The 23,833-nt window shown below is 36.3% G+C and overlaps 1 protein-coding gene across 1 annotated transcript in view; it reads right to left on the bottom strand.

Moving 5' to 3' along the window:
• The window catches only part of SBF2 (SET binding factor 2), a 523,750-nt gene that overhangs the window by 406,786 nt on the left and 93,131 nt on the right, over nucleotides 1–23,833 (bottom strand). The window contains exon 2 of the mRNA XM_025356625.1: nucleotides 21,094–21,179. Within this exon, the coding sequence (XP_025212410.1) occupies nucleotides 21,094–21,179 (86 nt within the window). The remainder of the gene's footprint in view (nucleotides 1–21,093; nucleotides 21,180–23,833) is intronic.

Raw genomic sequence — 23,833 nt, 5'->3', positions numbered from 1 at the left:
CTAACATTTGTATGAAACCTCAAGACCCTGAATAGCCAAAGCAATCTTGAGAAAGAAGAACAAAGCTGGAGGCATCACATTTCCTAATTTCAAATGGTATTACAAAGGTACAGTAATCAAAACAGCACAGTACTAGAATAAAAACGAACACGTATACGAATAGAATGGAATAGGGAGCCCAGAAATAAACTCACACATACACAGTCAGCTAATTTTTGACAAAGTTACCAAGAATATACAATGGGCAAAAGACAGTCTCTTCCATAAACGGTGGTGGGAAAACTGAATATCCACATGCAAAAGAGTAAAATTTGACCCTTTTCTTACATCATACACAAAAATCAACTCAAACTGGATTAAAGTTTGATATAACATAAGACCTGAAACTGTAAAACTCCTAGATAAAAATAGAGGGCAAAAGCTCCTTGACATTGTTCTTGGCAACAATTTTTTAGATATGACACCAAAAGCATAAGCAACAAAAGCAAATATAAACAAATAAGATTATATCAAATTTAACTTTTTCTGCACAGCAAAGAAAACAATCAACAAAATGAAAAAGCAATCTACAGAATGGGAGAAAACACTTGCAAACCATATATGTGATAAGGGGTTAACATCCAAAATGTATAAGTAACTCAAACGACTCAACGGCAAAAAAAAAAAAAAAAAAACCAACAAAAAATAAAACAAAAAAACCTGAATAGACATTTTTCCAAAGAAAAAATACAAATTACTTCCAAATATATATCCCTAGACCTAACCTGTTCCTGGGTTTCCAATGGATAATCGCATGCCTATTGAATATCTTTACCTGACTATCTCACATATATTTTGGCCTCATTCTGAGAGGTAGCATAGCATAGTGGTAAAGAGCATGATCTCTGGAGCCAGAACTGCCCTGATTTAAATCTAGAGCCTGGATTTCAGTTACTAGTTTTGTTAACTTTAAACAAATTACTAGATCTCTTTGTGTCTCAATTTCCTCACCTGTAAAATGGGAATAATAATACAGTTTAAACATCCCTAATATGAAAATCCAATATCCAAAATCTGTAATTCTCCAAAATCTGAAACTTTCTGAGCACCGAGATAACACTCAAAGGAAATACTCATTGCAGCATTGCAGACTTTGGATATTTGGATTAATGATGCTCAACTGGATGGTATCTGCAAATATTCCAAAATCCGAAAAAATCCAAATTTCAAAAACACTTCTGCTCCCAAGCATCTCAGATAAGGGATATTCAACCTGCTCTTACCTTGCATGATCATGAAAAGGTTTAAATATGTAATTTTTAAAGCTCTTAAAATAGAAGTGGACACATATTACATGCTACATTAGTTTTGGTGAAATAAAAACATGTCTAATGACCAAATTCAAACTCTCCATTCCCAACATTATATCTTTTTCTATAATATTTATTTCAGAAAATGACTCTAAGGTAAAAACCCTGCCTCTTTCCACCCCTAATCTCTATTTTCAGTGAGTGCTTCAAGTTTTTGCCATAAGGGCCAAAAAGATCTGGCCAGAGAAAAGGGAAAGAGAGGAGAAAAGGAAGAAGGAAAAAAAGGAAAGACAGGAGGAAAAAGAGAGGGGGAAAAAATAGAGGAATTATGGCAGTACATATGCCAAAATGTTAACAGTGGTTATCTCTGGTTGAAGAGATTATGAGTCATCTTCATATTTTTCTTTATACACCTTTCTGTATTTCTGAGATTGTCCTTAAAAACTGCTTCCTTTTTCACCAGAGAGAGAAAAGAAGTTGTTTTGAAAATGTCTTTAATGATATTCTAAAAGAACTCTAAGCCCTTCATTATCTGGTTCATACATCTCCTGCCACACCCCATACCCTTGTATCTTTTCATATCTGTACCTCTGCACAAGCAGCTATCTCTTCCTAGAACATTATCCCCATTTACCTGCACCTGGCTAATTTCTATTCATCCTTCAAAACTATATGTGTACCACTCCTCCATAAAATCTTCTTGTACCACAAACCTACTGTTTCCATACTCACTGTTCCAAAACCTTGTTTAAATAGCCCTTTTAGGTGCAACTTTAGGACCCACTGTACACATATAGCATTTATCACAGTAATTTCAATAATTAAAGTCCTCTTCTTTCCTTGATAAAAGGAAACACATTTTGTTTTCCTATCTCCAGTACCTAACACAGTACCTGACACATCGTAGGGGATCAAAAAACATTTGTTATGCAAATGACTCCAAAGTAACATTATTTGAACCATATTGTTTTGCCTCTCTAATTTCCTAAAATAACAGATTCCCAATTAGTCAGGAGTGTTCAAAATGAAACAGAACACTACCTTTTTTTTTTTTTTTTAAGAGATGATGTCTCACTCTGTCACCAGTCTGGAGTGCAGTGGTGCAATCATAGCTTGCTGTAGCCTCAACTCCTAGGCTCATGCAATTCTCAGCCTTCTGAGTAGCTGGGAATACAGGGGGGTGCCACCATGTCCAGCTAACTTTTTTAACTTTTTAGAGACAAGGTCTCACTATGTTGCTCAAGCTTGTCTCCAACTTCTGGCCTCAAGCGATCCTCCCATCTCAGCCTCTTGAGTAGCTAGGATGACATGTGCATGCCACTGCAGCTGGCAGAATGCTACCATTCTTGTTCCTTTGGTCAATCATTTATTCATCAAACATGTATTTAGTACATGTCATATAAGCCTGGCATTAGGATACAAGGATGAGTAACAAAATACAGGGTTCTTCTCTCATTAACCTTTAAGGTAGGAAGAGGAGAGGAGAGATATTGATTAAATTTTCAAAGCTACTAAACAAACACTAGAGAATTGCCTCTAAAGTTAAAAAGTACATTTCTATTAAAACATATAACAAAATACATTATGATGCTTAGAAAGATCAGAGATTCTAAATAGAAATAAGACTCGGTCACATGAGGCCAGGCTCAGTGGCTCATGCCTGTAATCCCGGCACTTTGGGAAGCCAAGGTGGGCAGACCACTTGAGGCCAGGAGTTCGAGACACGCCTGGCCAACATGGCAAAACCCCATCTCTACTAAAAATATAAAAATTAGCTAGGCGTGGTGGCACATGCCTGTAATCCCAGCTACTCAGGAGGCTAAGGCAGGAGAACTGCTTGAGCCTGGGAGACAGAATTTGCAGTAAGCCTAAAGTACACCATTACACTCCAGCCTGGGCAACAAAGTACGACTCTGTCTCAAAAAAAAAAAAAAGGGGGGGGGTCATAAGAAAATAGCAGTTTTCAATCATGTTTTTCTGGCTGCCACAAACATGGACACATCGAAAGTTATGTATTCTCCCCACAACAAGCTAAATAACTCTACTCCTAATGAATAGGGTATGAAGCCTCATAGTGTTTGCCAGTTATACTGCCTCATCTTTAAAAGCAAGCCAAAGCAGTCTGTTATAATTTATAAAGCCCAGAATGACAAGAGAAACCAATTTTAACTTCCTAACCACAAATGATTAGCACAGGAATGACTAGCTGAAGCCTGCACTGTTAAGAACTCTCCATATTGGATAATATGGGAGAGACTGCAGGCTGTCCACCAATATCCATTTTTCCATATTGTATATGGCAATATGCCTAACTCAAACAAATACACATTAAATTTCTCTGCCTCCTTTGTAGTCAGACATGGTTACACATCAGTTCTGGCCAAAGAGATACCACTGGAAGTCACTTGGTACACTTTCAGGAAAATTCTTTTTAAAAGGAGGAAGAGGGTGGGCGTGGTGGCTCATGCCAGTAATCCCAACACTTTGGGACACCAAGGCAGGAGGATTGCTTGAGGCTAGGAGCTCAAGACCAGCCCGGGCAACACAGCAAGACCCCCTTCTCTACAAAAAAAATTTAAAAATAAGGATTTGCCAGGACTGGTGGCACATATCTCTAGTCCTAGCTACTCAGGAGGCTGAAGCAGGAAGATTGCTTGAGCCCAGAAGTTCAAGCCTGTGGTGACCTGTGATTGTGCCACTACATTCTTGGCTGGGCAACAGAGTGAGACCCTGTCTAAAAAATAAATAAATAAAAATAGGAGAAAGACTCAGTTGCATTTTTAGCACTGTTTCCCTTTCCTCTTCCTTTTGTGTAGGATGATAACATGAAGATAAGAGTGATATCCTATATAGGAAGGAATAAAAAGCTGGACAGAGCATGAGTCTTTGACAACATCACAAAGTTACTATAACAGCCCCAAGTTATCTACCTTGTCGCTTTTTCCAACAGGGCAGAAAAATACATCCCTACCTCATTTATTCCACTATAGTGTGAGTATTCTGTTATAGGCATTTAGTTGAATACATGCCTCAGCAGAGACTGAGGATAACTAGTGGAACTAACTGAAATCTCTATCCTTGCGGCAAAGGAATAATATAATTGAGCATGATAAATATAGCCAAGAGTGAAAAGACAAACTCTAATGCTGAGCACCCAAAGAGTTTTTATTATGTCTTTGAAATAAGAACGCAGGGTTTCATGTTGTCTGAGCTTCACTGCAGGCCAGAGCAGTAACTAAAATAGCATTGGTTTCTCTTCCATTCAGAAAGATATCAGAATGCAGAAAAGTGAGAACAACTTTATTTTATAGGTACCCTTAAATGCACTCTTTTTAAAATTTTTAATAAAACAGTCACAAGTTTTGACAGTCAAATTATCAGAACCAAATTACCAGTACTCCACCCCCTTCCATATTCTAACATCCTTATCTGACATGCGGTTAAATAGGCAGGCTCTATTTAAAACACTGAATGAACAGAAATGGATATGCATAATTTATTTAAATAGTGATAGATGGAAGGAAATCAGAAGAAACATCCAAAACTATATGACCTTTACAGATCCAAGAATAACTAGGAACAGCCCTGTTTATATGTGGGGCTTCTTCCAGTCTGACAGCATTCCTCAGACTGTCCCTTTCATCTGGAAATTTCCAAAAAACCCAGCTTTTTCAGCTGAGTCTTCAGACTAGTTTTAGTTCCTCTAAGAATACAAATTGCTTCCTGTATGTTTCATGAAAATATCAGGGAACGTATGAGGGTCGAAGAGACCATAAAACATGAAGTCCAAAGGACTAGACAAATTCACTGAGGGACAAAGCTAATGTCATTAAGTGAGGTCTAGTAGGAAAAAAAAAAAAAAGCTGAAATCACAACTCTGAACTGAAGCTAAACACAGTGTCCAGATGAGAATGACAGAAAGTGGGAAATAAACATTTTCAATATGATTCTTTGAAATTCAAAAAGAATTGTAATTACAGCCAAAAAAAATTTTTTCAAAGACTCTCTCTCGTCCCTAAAATACACAACAAAGACAAGATTTAATAATTAAAATTGCACAACTAATTTTCCACACCTTGGATCTATAAGTTTGAGACGGCAGAGGTAGCAAGTAAGGAAAGAAAATGAAGTTTCCTAGAACTGCTCCTAATGAAAGAAATCCTTTTGGTAACATTAGATTTTATACTGAAACCACAGTATTATTTTTGAAAACGTACCCTAAAAATGACAATAAGAATAGCAACAGCTTTCACTTTTATGCTTGCTATATACCAGGAACCATTTTAAGCACTTTATGTGTTTTAAGCCATTTGATCCACATGTCTCCCTTCCAGATACATACCAAACACAAATTTGATAAGTAACACTTTAAAAGAAGTCAATCACATTTCCTATTCAAATGAAATGCAGAGCCTTTAAGATTTTAGTACTGCAAACATTTAATAGATACATAAGGATCAAATGACTTAATATACATAAAGTGCTTAAAATGGTTCCTGGTATTTAGTATATGAAGTTTATCCCCATTAGACTAATAAAAAAAGGTACAGAGCCTTTAAATAATTTGTCCAAGGTCACAGTGTTACCAAGTGGAGAACCCTGAACTAAAACTCAAGAAGACTGGTCTAGAGTCCATGATATTGACCACTTTACCAAATTACTTTCTCAGTGTTATACCTTAAGTTCATTTAGAGAGTCAAGCTGGACAAAGCTGCAATTATTTCTATCTTCTCACTACTCTATCAAGGTACTGTTCTCTCCCAGTTATCCAAATTTGAATCAGTGAGATAACTTTTGGTCCCTCAGTGCATCCCATATTCAATTAGTCATCCAACCAACCAAACCCTGTCAATTAAATACTCCATTCCCACTCCTATTGTCACTGATCTTGGATATTCCACAGCCAAAAACTGCATCAGCTTTTCTATAAGCTAACAGCTCATGCCAGTCTTATTAATAAAACATCTAGGTCTTTTTTACATGAACTGCAGATCTTACATCATAATTTTATAGGACATAATTATAATAAAATATTTTACATTTCCTCATAAAAATTCACTTTATTAATTTCAGTCCATTATTCCAGCCTACATATTAACTCTCCCTTCCAGATATATACCAAACACAAATTGGATAGGCAAAACTTTAAAGCAAACTAAAAGAAATCAATCACATTTCGTATTCAAATGAAACACACAGCCTTTAAGATTTTAGCACTGGAAATATTTAATAGAATCTATAGGCAGGGAGAGTAGCTGAATCAAGTGACTTTTTAACACATTAAGTTACACTTTGGAGTGGGGCACTCTTAGTTCAATTACCAAAATCCCTATTTATATAACTGTCACAGGAGCACGGTGCTTCCTTTAATCTATCTTGGGTTCCACTGAGTATCACTGAGACAGTTTGAAGACTAAAAAGACTACCAAATGGAAATAACCAAATAGCTAAAAACAGTCCATAGAATACAATAAATTACAGTGCTCTCCAACCTTTTTCACTTCATGCAACATACAGGATGTTATCTATACACCATACCACGGCTAATCACAAGACTGCTCACAGAGATCTCAGTATTTCAACACACTTAGGGCTGAGCCAAGTGCCTCAGGGCATCTCTTATCAAGTTTCACACTAAACTACCACAATTTATTTGCTCTCAGCATTAATAAATCCTAATCTATTCCAAACCAGATAGTCATCCAAAACCTTGGAACAACTCTGAAGGTCCCTCAAATGGATTCCTTGCTTCCCAGCTCCCTTTACAACAGGATATAGAAAGTGCTGTCTTCTGTACTTTCTCTTGAGAGGCAGAAAGAAATAAACAATGGCTAATTCTGACCTATACCTTGGGCCCTCCTATTTTCTATTTTTAATCTGGAGAAATACCTCTTCTAGCAGCCTGGGTAACTTACTATATAAATGATTTTGGTCTTTAGGTGAGCTCTTGCCTCCATAGACAAGGGACAGCTACATGATCCAAAGCGCTAAGGTGATGTGAGATTATAAGATATAATACATTGCTATTAGTATTTGAACCTTGCCACAGATATTAATCCAGTGTGATATGGATTAGATCAACTTTACATTATCCAATGCCTTGCCATGCTTTCATGCCCTAATAGCACTACAGCTAACATCTCTAAAAATGACTGCCAGAATAATAGCAAGAGCTCATGGCTCCATTAGCAATAGTTGGCACTAGTTTCCAGTTTCCAATATGATCTGTTGCAAAATTAGCCAAAAATGGTGTCCAAAGATTTGTCGAAGTTGAATTTCTTTTTGAAATGCAGAGGACAACTTCATTAAGATTCTACCAGTACATTGTAGCACTGTACACTGTACCAGCACTAAACGGAACCAAATCTCCATGTCAGTCACTTCAACTAGATAGTATCTAAAATCTCACCCTTAGTATAATCTACTTAAATGAGATGAAAATACTCCACATTCTGCCCTAAGATCTAGAAATCTGTATTAGGTTAAGGGTTCTATATTTATAACTTAATGACACATCCATACATATTAGGACCTTCGACTCTTGAAAAAGGAATTTGAATATGTATGTATTTTAATACAAATTTAGCAAATAGGCTTCTGAGAAGAAAAAGATCTCACAGTATTTTCAATTATAGTAACTGTACTTTTCGCATATGTCAAGTTAATGATCCTATAAACTCAAGGAAAAAGAACAAGACTCTTGAAGATAATGTGGATCAATGAAGGTGAGTATATATACAAGGGGAAATTCACCATCACTGCAAAAACCATACAATACCAAGTCCATAAGGGCATTGCCACATTGGTTTTATTTACCACTATATTCCCAGCACCCAACACCTTGACTAGCACATAATAGGCACTAAGAAAATACATAAGGCTGAATGAATCATAGCAAATATTTAATATAAACTAAAATTAGATGATCACTTGACAAGGGTATTGTATACAAACTTATTTAATCAGTAAAAGGAAGGTTAGAATTTGACCAGGAAATCTTTAAGGTGCTTTCTAAACCCCAAGACTTCATAACATTTTCATCACTATGCCAGTGAAGGTATTAAATGAAGGTCATATTCTATTATAGAAAGGACTACTAGAAACAAGTCTATCAATAACCACAGGATGCACTATAATCTACCAGTAAGGATTTTTATACAAATAACTGTCAAGTGCGAGGGGGGGAAAGGAAGCACAAGAGAAACCATAAAACATTAGTGATCTTAAAGGATAAACTAACCTTGTTTATATACTTCTATATTTAGACACTAAAAAAGTTAATCTAAAAATGACAAGTCTATGAATTGTGTTTAAAGAATAAATCCAAAAATGATGTATTAATAATTAGGGGGAAAATCCCTGGTATCAAAAGTAATAGAATTATTTTTTCCTTAAAAGCTGCAAATTAGCTGGGCACAGTGGCTCATTCCTGTAATCCCAGCACTTTCGAAGACCGAGGTGGGGAAGATCACTTGAGGCCAGGAGTTCAAGACAAGCTTGGCCAACATGACGAAACCCATCTCTACTAAAAATACAAAAATAAGCCGGGTATGGTGGCGCACGCCTGTAGTCCCAGCCACTTGGGAGGCTGAGGGAGGAGAATCACTTGAGCCCACGAGTCAGAGGGTGCAGTGAGTCAAGATCATGCCACTGTACTCCAGCCTGGGCAACAGAGCAAGACTCTGTTTCAAAAAAAAAAAAAAAAAAAAAAGGCTACTAATTGAAAAGTTCAGTACCAGTTAAGCAATTGTTCAGTTACAGGATTAGTTTAGAAACACACAAGATTTTTATACTTGTACTTAATAAGCTGCAAATATCTGACTCTGTATTTCCCTACTCTTTTCTCTGCCCTTCTATAAAATACAAATATTTTTGAAATTTTCGTATTAAATACAAATAGGTCACACATTAAATAATGGTTAATTTAAGGCAAGAAACTAATGTCCACCATTAATGAACTTCACATAACTTCCCACAATATACTTCACATTAAAGATATTTTCTTCAGTAATTTGTTAAGATTAAAAGTCTAGTTACAGGCCATGCGCGGTGGCTCATGTCTGTAATCCCAGGAATTCCAGACCAGCCTCAGCAACATACTGAACCCTGGTCGCTACAAAAATAAAAATTAAAAAATCAGCTGGGCATGGTGGATCATGCCTATAGGCCCAAAAACTTGGAAGGCTGAGGTGGGAGGATCACTTGAGCTCAGGAGGTCAAAGCTGCAGTGAGCCCTGACCACAGACTGTACTCCAGCCTGGGCAACAGAGGCACACCCTGTCTTCTAAATAAATAAACAAACAAATAAATAAATAAAATCTAGTTACAATTTGTTTGGTAATATAGGAAATATGAAAAATGCTAAAAGTTATTTTACCTAGACCATTTGCTTTCCTTAGACTCTGTTTGGCAAACAGCAGCAGAAAACTGGTTGCCTTGGTTATTTACAGAGTAATAGGCCATGGCCAAGCACAGTGGCTCATGCCTGTAATCCCAGCACTTTGGGAGGCTGAGGAAGGCAGATCACCTGAGGTCAGGAGTTCAAGACCAGCCTGGCCAACATGGCAAAACCCCATCTCTACTAAAACTACAAGTATCAGCTGGACATGGTGGCACGTGCCTGTAATCCCAGCTACTCGGGAGGCTGAGGGAGGAGAATCACTTGAGTCCTGGAGGCAGAGGCTGTGATGAGCAGAGATTGTGCCACTGCACTCCAGCCTGTGCAACAGAGTGAGACTCTGTATCAAAACAAAAAACAAAAACAAAGTAATAGGCCACATTCTATCCACCACTGTTTTATTGTTTTTTAGAGTACTTATCAATTATCACATACTACATAATTTACTAACTTATTATGGTTAATACTGGTCTCTCTCCACTAGAAATTTAAGTTCTGAGAAGATAGCTTTTATCTGGTTTACAGTTATATCTTCAACCCTGATCTCAGTTGCTGGCACATAGTAAGTACCAAATAGATATCATTAAATGAATAGACTAGAATCTATCATTGCTAAATATTCAAAAAGGCTATAAATTTTAAAGCAAAATTCTGCATAAATGAGCAATGACCAAAAAAGGTTGTTTTTCTCTAAGTACCTGGAAGCCAGTTGTGAGTGATCTATAACTAACTTATTAGTTTCTAGACTCCACCCTTACCCCTGTTTCATGTTCAAGAAACAATTCTTCCCTTTTACTAATATCAGCATCACATGGTCATTCTACTCAAAGATGTCACTGTCACCAACGGGAAACAGGTTGCTATGCGAGATGAAATTACAGATAATACCCAGGTAGAACAATATTAATCCAGGTAAATACTTATGTGAATTTGAAATGTATCTTCCAGAAATTTTAAAGAGGCTAGAATCAGTCTAAAAGAATCTGTAGTTAATAGAATGAGGGGAAGATATTATTTATGAGCAGGTAGCCTTCCTGTGCCGCTTCTTAACTAAGGACATGTCTCTTCTGCTTCTTTGGCTTGTCAGAAAGTAAAATATTTAAAACAATCCAGGGTTCCACCTCATCTTTTAATCAAAGTGCAGAAGTCTCAGGAAAAGCAGTTATACTGCATAAGGGAAAAGGCAGTGAACTTCAAGCAAAGGAAACCACAATAAATTAATCAACTGACCACATTTCTCACACAAGTTTTAAAGCAGTTTAATCCTCTTTCCAAAGTAAGTACATAATATTGTACTGTTTTTCTTTCTTTTGAAGAGCATTTAATTGGAGAAAAATCCTGAAGCTGTTAGTACTCTTAATGAAATCTTTTTTGAATTTTTAATTTTTATGGGTACACATGTGTATACATTTATCAGGTACATGAAATATTTTGATATGGCATACAATGCATAACAATCAGTAAATGGGGTATCCATCACCTCAATCATTTATCCTTTGTGTTACAAAAATGCAATTATACTCCTTTAGCTATTTTTAAATATACAAAAATTATTGTTCACTGTAGTCACCCTGTTGTGCTATAAAATACTAAATCTTATTCATTCTACCTAACTATATTTTTGTGCCCATTAATCATCTCCACTACCTCCTCTCCCCTGCCACACTACCCTTCCCAGCATCTAGTAACCATCCTTCTTCTCTATCTCCATGATATCAATTGTTTTAATTCTTAGCTCCCACAAGTAAGTGAGAATGTGTAAAGTTTGTCTTTCTGTGCCTAGCTTATTTCATTCAATATGACTTCCAGTTTCATGTTGTTGCAAATGACAGAATCTCATTCTTCTTATAGCCAAAGAATACTCCATTGTGTATTGTCACATTTTTTTTATCCATTTGTCTATTGACGGACACTTAGGTTGCCTCCAAATCTTGGCCATTGTGAATAGTGTTGCAATAAACATGGGAGTGCAGATTATCTCTTCGATAAACTGATTTCCTTTCTTCTGGGTACATGACTAGCAATGGGATTGCTAGATCATATGGTAGCTCTATTTTCAGTTTTTTGAGGAACTTCCAAACTCTTCTCCATAGTGGTTTTACCAATTTACATTCCCACTAACACTGTGGGAGGCTTCCCTTTTCTCCACATCCTTGCTAGCATTTGTTATTACCTGTCTTTTGGATATAAGCCATTTTAACTGGGGTTAGATGATATCTTGTTGTAGTTTTGATCTTGTTGTAGTTTTCTCTGATGATCAGTGATGCTGAGCACCTTTTCATATAACTGTTTCATATGTCTTCCTTTCATATGTCTTCCTTTCAGAAATGTCTATTCAGATCTTTTGCCCAGCTTTTAATCAGATTATTAGATTTTTTTCACTACACAGTTGTTTGAGCTCCTTATATATTCTGTGGGTTGTCTCTTCATTTATGCTGATTGTTTCCTTTGCTGTGTAGAAGTTTTTTAAGTTAATGTGATCCTATTTGCCCATTTCTGCTTTGGTTGTCTGTGTTTATGGGGTATTACTCACGAAGTCTTTGCCCAGTCTAATGTCCTAGAGTTTCTCCCATGTTTTCATGTAGTAATTTCATAGTTTGAAGTCTTACATTTAAGTCTTTAATCGATTTTGATTTTATTTTATTTTTTTAAGGCAAGAAAGAGGAGTCTGGTTTCTTTCTTCTACATACGGCTATCCAGTTTCTTCAGCACCATTTACTGAAGAGACTGTCTTTTCTCCAGTGTATGTTCTTGGCACCTTTTTCAGAAATGAGTCCCCTGTAGATAAACAGATTTGTCTCTGGATTCTCTATTCTGTTCCATTGGTTTGTGTGTCTGGTTTTATGCCAGTACCACGCTATTTTGGTTACTATTTCAAGTCAGATAATGTAATTCTTCCAGTTTTTTTTTAAATTTATTTATTTATTTATTTAGCTCTGGATAGCTTTGGCTATTCTAGGTCTTTTTTGCCTCCATGTAAATTTTAGAATTGTTTCGTCTGTTTCTGTAAAGAATGTTATTGATATTTTGACAAGGACTGCATTGAATCTATAGACTGCTTTAGGTGTATAAACATTTTAACAATATTGATTCTTCCAATCCATGAACATGGAATATCTTTCCTTTTTTTCTGTGTCCTCTTCAGTTTTTTTTTTTCATCAATGATTTATAGTTTTCATTGTAGAGATCTTTCATTTCTTTGGTTAATTTCTTGATATTTTATCTGTAGCTACTGTAAATGAGATTACTTTCTTGATTTCTTTTTCAGATCGTTCATTGTTGGCATATAGAAATGCTACTGATTTTTGTATGTTGATTTTGTATCCTGCAGATTTACTCAATTTATCAGTTCTAATAGTTTTTTGGTGAAGTGTTTAGATTTTTCCAAATATAAGATCACATCATCTGCAAAGAAGGATAATTTGACTTCCTCCCTTCCAATGTGGATGCCCTAGACTTCTTTCTCTTATCTGGTTGCTCTAGCTAGAACTTCCAGTACTATGTTGAATAACAGTGGTAAAAGTGGGCATCCTTGTCATCTTCTAGATATTGGAGGAAAGGCTTTCAGTTTTTCCCCATTCAGAATGATATTAGCTGTGACTCTGTTGTATACAGCTTTTATTGTGTTAAGGTATGTTCCTTCTATACCCAGTTTTTAAATGGTTTTTATCATAAAGGGATGCTGAATTTTATCAGATGCTTTTTCAGCATCAATTAAAATGATCACATGGTTTTTGTACATTCTATTGATAAAATGTATCACGTTGATTAGTGTGTGTGTCTTGAACCATCCTTGCATCCCTGAGATAAATCCTACTTGGTCATGATGAAGGATCTTTTAAACATGTTGTTAAAATTGGTTTGCTAAAATTTTATAGAGGATTTCTGCATCAATGTTCATCAGGGAAGTTGGCCTATGGTTTTCTTTTTTGCTATGTCTTTGCCTGGTTTTGGTATCACAGTAATACTAGTCTCATAGAATAAGGTTTGAAAGTATTCCCTTCTCCTCAATTTTTTGGAATAGTTTGAGTAGAAATTGAATTAGTTCTTCTTTAAAAGCTTGATATTAATAGAAATCAGCAGTCAAGCCACTGGGTCCTGGGCTTTCTTTTGCTGGGAGACTTTTTATTATGGCTTTGATTTTGTTACTTGCTATTGGTCTGTTCAGGTTTTGGATTTCTTCATTGCTCAATCTTGGTAGGTTGTAAATCTCTGGGAATTCATCCATTTCTTCCAGGTTTTCCAATTTATTGGCATATAGTTGGTTATAGTAGTCACTAATGGTCCTCTGAATACCTGCAGTATCGGTTGTAATATCTTATTTTTAATCTCTGTTTTTATTTATTTGGGTCTTTATTTTTTTCTTACTCGGGCTAAAGGTCTGTCAATTTTGTTTATCATTTCAAAAAACCAACTTTTTGCTTTGTTGATCTTTTGTATTGTTTTCTTAATTTCAATTTATTTCTGCTCTGACCTTTATTAGTTTCTTTTCTTCTCCTAATCTTGGGTTTGGTTAGCTCTTGCCTTTCTAGTTAAGATGCATCATTAGGTTGTTTATGTGAAGTTTTTCTTCTTTTTTGATGTAGGCACCTATAGCTACAAACTTCCCTCTTAATACTATTTTCACTATATCCCATAGACTTTGGTATGCTGTGTTTTCACTATTGTTTGTTTCGATAATTTTTTTTTTTTTTTTTTTTTTTTGAGATGGAGTCTTGCTGTGTCTCCCAGGGTGGAGCACAATGGCGCATCTCAGCTCACTGCAACCTCCACCTCGCTGGTTCAAGGGATTCTCCTGTCTCAGCCTCCCAAGTAGCTGGGATTACAGGCACCTGCCACTGCACCCAGCTAATTTTTGTATTTTTTAGTAGAGATGGGGTTTCGCCATGTTGGCCAAGCTGGTCTCAAACTCTTGACCTCACCCTGAAATGTGGGTGAGATAGAGGTATGAAATGAGAGTAAACAAGAAATTGTAACATTACAAATATTAAAATATTAACAGATGATCACCTAATAACATCCTGTAGGAAAAATACTATTATTAGAGAGAGTAAATTAACTTCGCTCAAGGCTTTTAAGTTTCAAATCCCGTATTCTTTCTACTGAACCACATTAGTCTCTTAGAGAAATTGGGAGAGCAAATCAAGAGTCACTGAAAACATTTTATAATAAAGAAGAAATAGGATAGTAGCTAAAACATAAAGTCAAGATTTTTTTTTTTTTTTTTTTTTTGCTAAAATTATAGGTACAATGGAAATAGGATGAATAGAAATAGAATAGTAGCAAAAAGGAACTGGAACTTAAGAAGTACAGAATAAGCCATAAGGGTGATATGACAGACAAGCACATGAGAGATGAGTAGCAGTATGGTACCATGTAATGAAGTCCAGGCTGTCTGCAAACAATACACAGACGTAGTGGATGAGGCCTATGTAGCTCTACATCTTCCTCAGGAAGTTCTCTTTTGTCTTAAAGCATCAGGTAGAGCAGAACCCTAGCATGACAAGAAAATTTTGTCTAAAGTGGTTCTGAGAGCAGTAGTGAAGTATGTGACTGTAGGGGAAAGATTTTCTAGCATAACTGAGGGTATCAATGCACTGGCAAAATAAGCAGAATTGAGAGACACTAGTTCTAGTACAGGATAAACAAACCATTGTAGTGAGTATGGAGAAGTGTATTAGAACCATAACACTAAGATTAACTGATCTCTTCCTCAGAGATGATAAAAGAATCTACTACCTCAAATGTACCTTCCAGACTTCATCAGGTACCCTGCCCTGTGGTTTTATTACTTCAAAGAAACAACAGTCTGGAAGTGGGTACCAAAAATATGAGCTCAAACCACCATTTTCTGGCTTAACCCCCATTTATATCCACTTGCTTTGTTGTGAGCATAACTTTTAAAATCCTTTTTATAGTTCTTAGTGTGTTTTAAAAGCCATGTCTTCATACTTCATAGCAGTATTCTTAAGTTTTCAGCCTCAACTCTATGCTAAATCTAGAGTCCTTCCACACACCGTTTACACCAAGCTTTGGACCATCTTTAAAACTGAGTATTTTATCTTGCATCCTACCTCAGCACAGAGGCTTCAGATGCTTTCTATAGTATCTACCATACATACCTTTTATAAACTTTTTAAAATCTGTCTTCTTGTATTTCTCAAGCCTCTCTAGCTGGATATGATTACTTATAAATCTAGCTTTATATACTCACATGCAAGAACTTAAAGTTTTACTTATTATATTTCATTTTCTTAAACATCCCATAACTCCTGCCTTTTAAAATGTTTGTGAACCCTGATTCTGTCATCTCATTCTCCTTTCAAGCATATTCTTCTACAAAAAGGAAAAGTCTCTTCCATCTTTTCTACACTCAGTTTCCTAACCATTTGACATAGTATTTATATCTACGTCAAATGGATGATTGTTACCCATTTATTGCATGTATTGCATTATAAACAGCTTAAAGAATTAAAGCATTACATGGTACTTATATTTACCTCTCTGCCCTCAAATAACATCCCATATTAAAGTCACTTTTCCTATGTTACACCTGCACAATGTGGAATACAAGCTCTTTTTCCTCTCTTCTCCTCAATCTACATTTACAGAAGACCTAATTCATATTGCAGGTAGTCGAATCGCTAGTGTATAATTTAAATAACAGAACTAATTTCCTAAGAATATTAAAGTTAGATATTCTAACTGAATGCTTCTCTTTTTCAAGACACAAAATTTATTTATCACAGTACTTCAGTATTCTAAAAAAATCAGGCACGTCTAACAAAAATCTTAGTACAGGCATGCCCTATTGAGATTGTGGCATATTTTCTGAATCATGATATAAAAAGATGCACTCCTAAGACAAGGCATCTTAAAAAGGAGCTAAGGGCCGGGCGCGGTGGCTCAAGCCTGTAATCCCAGCACTTTGGGAGGCCGAGACGGGCGGATCACGAGGTCAGGAGATCGAGACCATCCTGGCTAACATGGTGAAACCCCGTCTCTACTAAAAATACAAAAAACTAGCCGGGCGAGGTGACGGGCGCCTGTAGTCCCAGCTACTCGGGAGGCTGAGGCAGGAGAATGGCGGGAACCCGGGAGGCGGAGCTTGCAGTGAGCTGAGATGCGGCCACTGCACTCCAGCCTGGGTGACAGAGCCAGACTCTGTCTCAAAAAAAAAAAAAAAAAAAAAAAAAAGGAGCTAAGGTAAGGAGCTAAGGTAGGCTGGGTGTGTTGGTTCACACCCTTAATCCCAGCACTTTGGGTGGCCAAGGCAGGGGGATCACCTGAGGTCAGGAGTTCGAGACCAGCCTGACCAGCATGGTGAAACCGTGTCTCTACTAAAAATACAAAATTAGCCAGGTGTGGTGGCACACGCCTGTAATCCCAGCTACTTGGGAGGCTGAGGCAGGAGAATTGCTTGAACCTGGGAGGCGGAAGCTGCAGTGAGCCAAGATTGTGCCGCTGCACTCCAGCCTGGGCAACAAGAGTGAAACTCTGTCTAAAAAAAAAAAAAAAAGGAGCTAAGGTCAAAACAATACTATTTTGCTTTAATTCTTTAAGCTGTTTAAATGTCTCTGATCTAGCCAATAAAAATATTGTTCCTATAATCAGGAATAGATTGTTAACTATAGAATGCCTCTGAAAACCAATTTAATTTTCTTTGAAATGCTGTTACTAAAATTAACTGCGACTTTATTTATATGACTGTCTGTGGTTTTCATGTATGCCTAAAAAGCACAAGAGAAAGAAAAATATCCCAGAACTAGAAAAGTAGTCATTATGTTCAGTTTAGCTTACTTTCATATTTCTATTTTTAAAATCCATCCAAATTAAAGTTCACCATTTTTCAATAGAAAAACAGAAGGCAATTTCTTTATGTAAAAATGGAAAAAGAAATTCGGCATCTTCTAAATTAAATTTGGAATTTGATTAATTAGTGAATGAATGCCTAAAATCCTTTTCCACCAGTTGTAAGGCTGAACATATCTATTTTTCATTTAGAATTTTAATACATTTAGAACTCCCTGGGAAGGAGAAGTGGCAATAGAAAATAATTTGAATATAATATTATATTCTGAACCCATGTGTGTTCTCAGATAAAATAAATAATAAAGCTGGTCCCTATTCAATAACACAGCCTTCTCTTAACATTTCTCAACCTTAGTTCTTCCAAATCATGGAATTCTGTTTTCAGATTCTGCATTTATACTAAAATACTAACCATTTACACTAAAATGCTAACCATAGCTAAAAGTGTCACTCCCAGAAATCTCTCAGATCTTGGCTGACACTAAGAGTCAGAAGATCAGGGTTTGAACCCTAGCTCTGCTGTATCCCAGCTGTTAGATCTCAGTAAAGTTATCTAAACTTTCTAAGCCTCTGTTTACTTATTTGTGAATTAATATACTACTACCATTATGTACGTGAGTTCATCATAATTTATTAACCCTATACAACTGTCAGATATAAACATGAATGTTATATGCTAACGTTGTTCCACCATTGTGGAAGGGGTAAGAATTTTTCCCATAAATCATCAGAAAAGGGTCATGACTACACCAGAAACAACAAACCACTTAAGGACTAAGCCAGATCACCTTCAATTAGACTAAAATTATAGTACATGTATCTTTGGTCTTGAAGCCACAGGGTTACTCAAGATCACATAAGGCATCACAATTATTCAAGTTATTGCTGTTCATATACAGACTATTCACACTCTCTAAACATATGCAAAAATACGGCAATAAAGACTAGACAAAAAATTAATAGTGATTTATTCTGTTTTAAAAATGTACTTTGATAGAAAAAGTTTGAGTAAGGTAGACAGTCTAGTTAGCAATATTGTACTAGTGTTAATTTCCTGTTCTTGATAATTGTATATTTTTGTGAGATATTAAAAATAGGAAAAGTTGAGAGACAGAAAAAAAATGTACTTTGATAGATATAAGATAAATTTATGGCCGGGCGCAGTGGCTCAAGCCTGTAATCCCAGCACTTTGGGAGGCCGAGACAGGCGGGTCACGAGGTCAGGAATCAAGTTCATCCTGGCTAACCTGGTGAAACTCCGTCTCTACTAAAAAATACAAAAAAACTAGCCGGGCGAGGTGGCGGGCGCCTGTAGTCCCAGCTACTCGGGAGGCTGAGGCAGGAGAATGGCTTAAACCCGGGAGGCGGAGCTTGCAGTGAGCTGAGATCCGGCCACTGCACTCCAGCCTGGGCGACAGAGCGAGACTCCGTCTTAAAAAAAAAAAAAAAAAAAAGATAAATTTATTTTGTATTTGACAACATTATAGACATTAAAGAATTGAAACTGTGATCCATTACGGAAAAAGGAAAAAGAAAATTTCTGACATAATCCATCAGATTACTCTTTAAATATTAATCTAGCCCAATGAATCTTGAAATGCTATGTTAAGAATATGCCAAGATGTCATCCAGGAAAATCTTAGGGAGGAAAAGTTCTGTCTACCTCTTAAGCACCTCCATTTCACTATTCTAGCAGCACAAGACTCCACTTATTGGAGAGACATTTATAACACTTGAACATGGCAGTGTCTGTCACACAAAGAGAACATATCCATTTACTAAGTAGTAAAACCAGTATGTTTCTCTCCCTTGCTACTGGAGAAACAAGAGAGGCATCATAGGTATCTATTCTCTTGGCTTTCAAAACAACATTATCCTTTCTCTGTCCTAGCTAAATAGCTATGCCAATCCATGATTTCTCTCTCCCTCTATGATGTCTGCTGTTCTTGAAACTTATGAAGGTGAATCACTGCTCATACTGTTAAATTGGTATAGTTTATCTCTCTCCACACTTTGATGTGAATGGAGGTAGGAACCCACAAAAAGTTCTAACAGGTCCCCAGCACCAAAAATTTCCCCTCAATACACTAAAAGGGACATTGAAACAGGGTTTAAAAGCTTTTATAGAACAAATGCCTGGTTATTCACACTGTAAGGCCAAGTACTGGTATTTGCAGGCATATGGGGAAAAAGAGAAAGGAATACAAAGGGCTCTCCAAAAAGCCATTTTCCTTGGATCCTCACATTCCTTCCCCATTTTTAATGCCAAAATTCAAGATTTATCCCCTCTGTAGGCCTACAGAACCCTCAGCTTTCTCTACATGGCTGAATTGTAACAATCAAAACTAAGGACTTAGCAACGTATCTTTAATTTTCAGTGAAGCAAAATTGGACAGTTATTAGCTAGGATGAGAAAATTTCAAATTTTCAATACAAAATATCTAATAGATATTTCCAATCCATGCCAACAAGAGAATGAACAATTGTTCCTGTGGGTAAGGTGCTGAGAGATGCTGAACAAACAGCAACAATACTAATTAAACAACTGGACAACTCATTTATGGAAGACAATGTTCTAAGCATTTTATGTGTATTTTTTCCACTTCATCTTTACAACAACCTATGAGATTGATATAACAATTATTCTCATTTTATGGATAAGTATTCTGCTGGCTCAAAGTAGTTGAGTAACTTGTCAAAAGTCATACCATGCAGCTGAGATTTTAACCTAGGCACTCTGCTCCACAGCCTGCACTCTTAAGTATCATATTACACCAAATGGCCTCTCAACAGGACTGCCTTGAAGACACTGCTTCTATGTGTGTATGTGTGTGCGCATCCATAAACACAATATAAATAAGTACACACACACACACCCCAGTAAATTCGGAGAACCAAACTTCATAGACATATATTGCAAAGTACTTTAGTAATCACCTTTCTAGTCCCTCATTTTTACTACCATGGATCCACCACCAGACAGAATATCTTGGGCAGCATAAATTATGTTCAATTAATAAATTCCTTTAAAATGGCTAACCACAACAACAACAACAAAAGGAGTTGAACTGCACTATTATAAAATAACCTTCAGACCTTGTAGCTAAAAACAAAAGAAATCTAATTTGTGATTTTAAGATCAAATTCAAACCATGACTGGTTAACATTAAACAAACTTTTGGTATTTTATTTGTCTGTGTTTTTTTGTTTCATTTTTACTAAGACAATAACCTGGACATTTTCAGGAAAAAAAAATATATATATATGTGTATCCCTGAAGTTACTGGGCTAAGACTTTTACTAAAGAATCAGTGGAATTTTTCTGCTTCTGAGTATATGAAAATCATCAATTTCATCTTTAATATTACAAATTTAAATGAGAAAAAGAACAGCAAAATAGGCATTCTAGAATTAATATATTCAAAGATGACTGTACTTGAGGGACTAGGAGGGAAGATAATTATTTCTAGTACTGTAATACTTACAATTAAATTATCAAATTACTTAACAGCAAATGTAACATAAATGTAAAAATCAATGTGACAAAAAAGAAAAATAACATTATAAACATGCAAAAATACAACAACCACTTACCAACTCAATTCCCTGTGGAAAAGGTGTATCATCCCAGTCCTTCTGTGGAAATCTCTGGATTATTTTCCCTAGACCTTCTCCTGACCCTGTTAATAAAACCAAAGTGAATCAGTTATGGGATACTAAAAAACACAAATACTCATTCTACGCTTACTTATTTCTAAATGAGTATTTGGTAAACTGATTAAACATTTTCAAGTTTTAAAAACATGTAAGTATGCATCATCTAGAAATTACGCAGTTGGACCTCCATATCCATGGGTTTTGCATCTGCAGGAGACACCCAACCATGAAATGAAAATATTTGGGATGAAAAAAAAAAATTAACAATGCAACAATTTAAAAACGCAAATCTTAAAAATACAGTATAACAAATATTTCCACACCATATTCATTGTATTAGGTATTATAAGTAATCAAGAAATTATTTAGAGTATATAGGAAAATATGCATAGGTTATATGCAAATACCACACCATTTTATATAAGGGTTCTGGAACAAATCCCCCGCAAATACCCAGGGATAACTCTACTGAAATAAAAGGCAATCTCTAGTCTATGAACCTTTTTTTTTTTTTTTTTTTTTTTTTTTTTGAGGCAGAGTCTTGCTCTGTTGCCTAGGCTGGAGTGCAGTCGTATGATCTTGGCTCACTGAAACCTCCGCCTCCTGAGCTCAAGCGATTCTCCTGGCTTAGCCTCCCGATTAGCTAGGATTACAGGCACCCACCACCATGCCCAGCTAATTTTTGTATTTTTAGTAGAGACGGGGTTTCACTATGTTGGCCAGACTGGTCTTGAACTCCTGACCTCAAGTGGTCCACCTGCCCTGGCCTCCAAAAGTGCTGGGATTACAGGTGTGAGCCACCGCACCCAGCCACTGTTCTATAAGATTGACTGATACATATGAAAAGCTAAAAAACACTAGCCAGAGGCACTGAAATCTAGAGTCTCTACCACATTATGGGAGTAACCGCCCTTTGTGCCCCATAAGGAAATTAATCTCAAATTGAAATTTAAGAAGAACTTTTCTATGGAGATGAAATAATTTTAAGTAACAAATGAAATGGCACCACTAGCACTAAGTTTCAGTTATGGGCTATAAGTACTGCTACTGGTTAAAGTTTTTGAGGCTGGCCTGGGAACCTGACCATTGTTTAGGCAGGATTTCCCAACATCAGCACTACTGACATTTGGGGATGGATACTTCTTTGCAGGGATGGGGATTGTCCTGTGCATTGTAGGATGTTTAGCAGTATTTCTAGTCTCAATTCCTAGATTCCAGTAGCACCCCCTACCACCAGCAAGTTGTTACAACGAAAAATGTGCCCAGACGTTACCAAATGTTCCCTGGGTTGAAAACCACAGATGTCTATCACTATTGTTATAAAATTATCCTGTGACAACGAAGAAGGAATCAACTTATCATTGAACTTTGGGGGTGTAATTTGTGAGTAAATTGGGAATGGAAGGTACATGTTAAATCTAAACTAATTCTTGCTATAGTTTTTTAAGATCTTCATGTTGCTTGCATATTCTACATGTTGTCCTAGTTCATATGAAATGAAGGCAACAATATTCTGATTATTTGTTTTGTATATCTAACTTGAGGAAGTCTGCACAACAAATTCATTTTGTTAATATACTTTAAAAATCATCCACTATGATTTCTCAACCTCATCTCTATGAATGCAGCTTTCTCCCTTGCCCCTCACCTAAACTGCAACCAATTTACGGCCAAATTTCTATGTTTAAAATATAAATGGAAAGTGACATTCACTTTACTGACCAACTCAGAACTGTATTCTGAAACGAGGTCTAACCAAAATCCATTTGAAAAAGACAAAATAAAAATATTCTCAATCAAAATTAATAATTGCTACAGTACAGTAACTTATCTGTCTCTTGTTATAGGGGAATGAAGGATTTTGTTAAGACTAAACCAACTTTTTATCATAGGCACTCATTCTTCAAAATCTACCTCAAGCATCATCACTTACGACATCCCAAGCAGAGTTAATGAAACAAATTGCTAGGTGCTGGAGGTACACAAATGAAAAAGACATAGTCCCTATCCTAAAGGAACTCATAATCAATTCAGGGAAACAAACAAATGAACCGATAATTTCAGTTATGTTATGGTAAGCTCAATCAGTGATAGAAAGACCATATAAAACTATCTGGAAGAAATGACAGCAAGCTTGCTTTCTTTCAGTAACCAACTTGTTTCCCCAAGCACCTGGCACACTGAATTCCTGGCATATAGTCTATACTGAGCAAAATGTTTACTTTAATAAATTCATTGGTACTGACCGAAATTGTTAAGCTTATTCCTCCCTTCTTTTTAAAGAGATAAATTAATGTACTTATTCTATCATGTTTAACCATGTCCCTATATTGTTTATTCAACTCTGAAGGCCATACCTAATGTATTTTAGGCTCAAGAAATATTTATCATATTAATTTTTTTTTTGGACAGGGTCTCACTCTGTTGCCCAGACTGGAGTACAGTGGCAAAATCATGGCTCACTGCAGCCTTGACTTCCCAGACTCAAGCGATCCTCCTACCTCAGCCTCCAAGTAGCTGGGACTACAGGTGCAGACCACCACAACCAGCTAATTTTCGTATTTTTTTGTAGAGACAGGGTTTCGCCACATTGCCCAAGTTGGTCTTGAACTTCTGGACTCAAGCAATCCACCCACCTCAGAATCCCAAAGTGCTAGGATTATAGTGTAAGCCACCG

Source organism: Theropithecus gelada, chromosome 14 (genome assembly GCF_003255815.1).
Source record: "Theropithecus gelada isolate Dixy chromosome 14, Tgel_1.0, whole genome shotgun sequence".
Classification (NCBI taxonomy): domain Eukaryota; kingdom Metazoa; phylum Chordata; class Mammalia; order Primates; family Cercopithecidae; genus Theropithecus; species Theropithecus gelada.
This window is presented reverse-complemented; position numbering and strand designations above follow the sequence as displayed.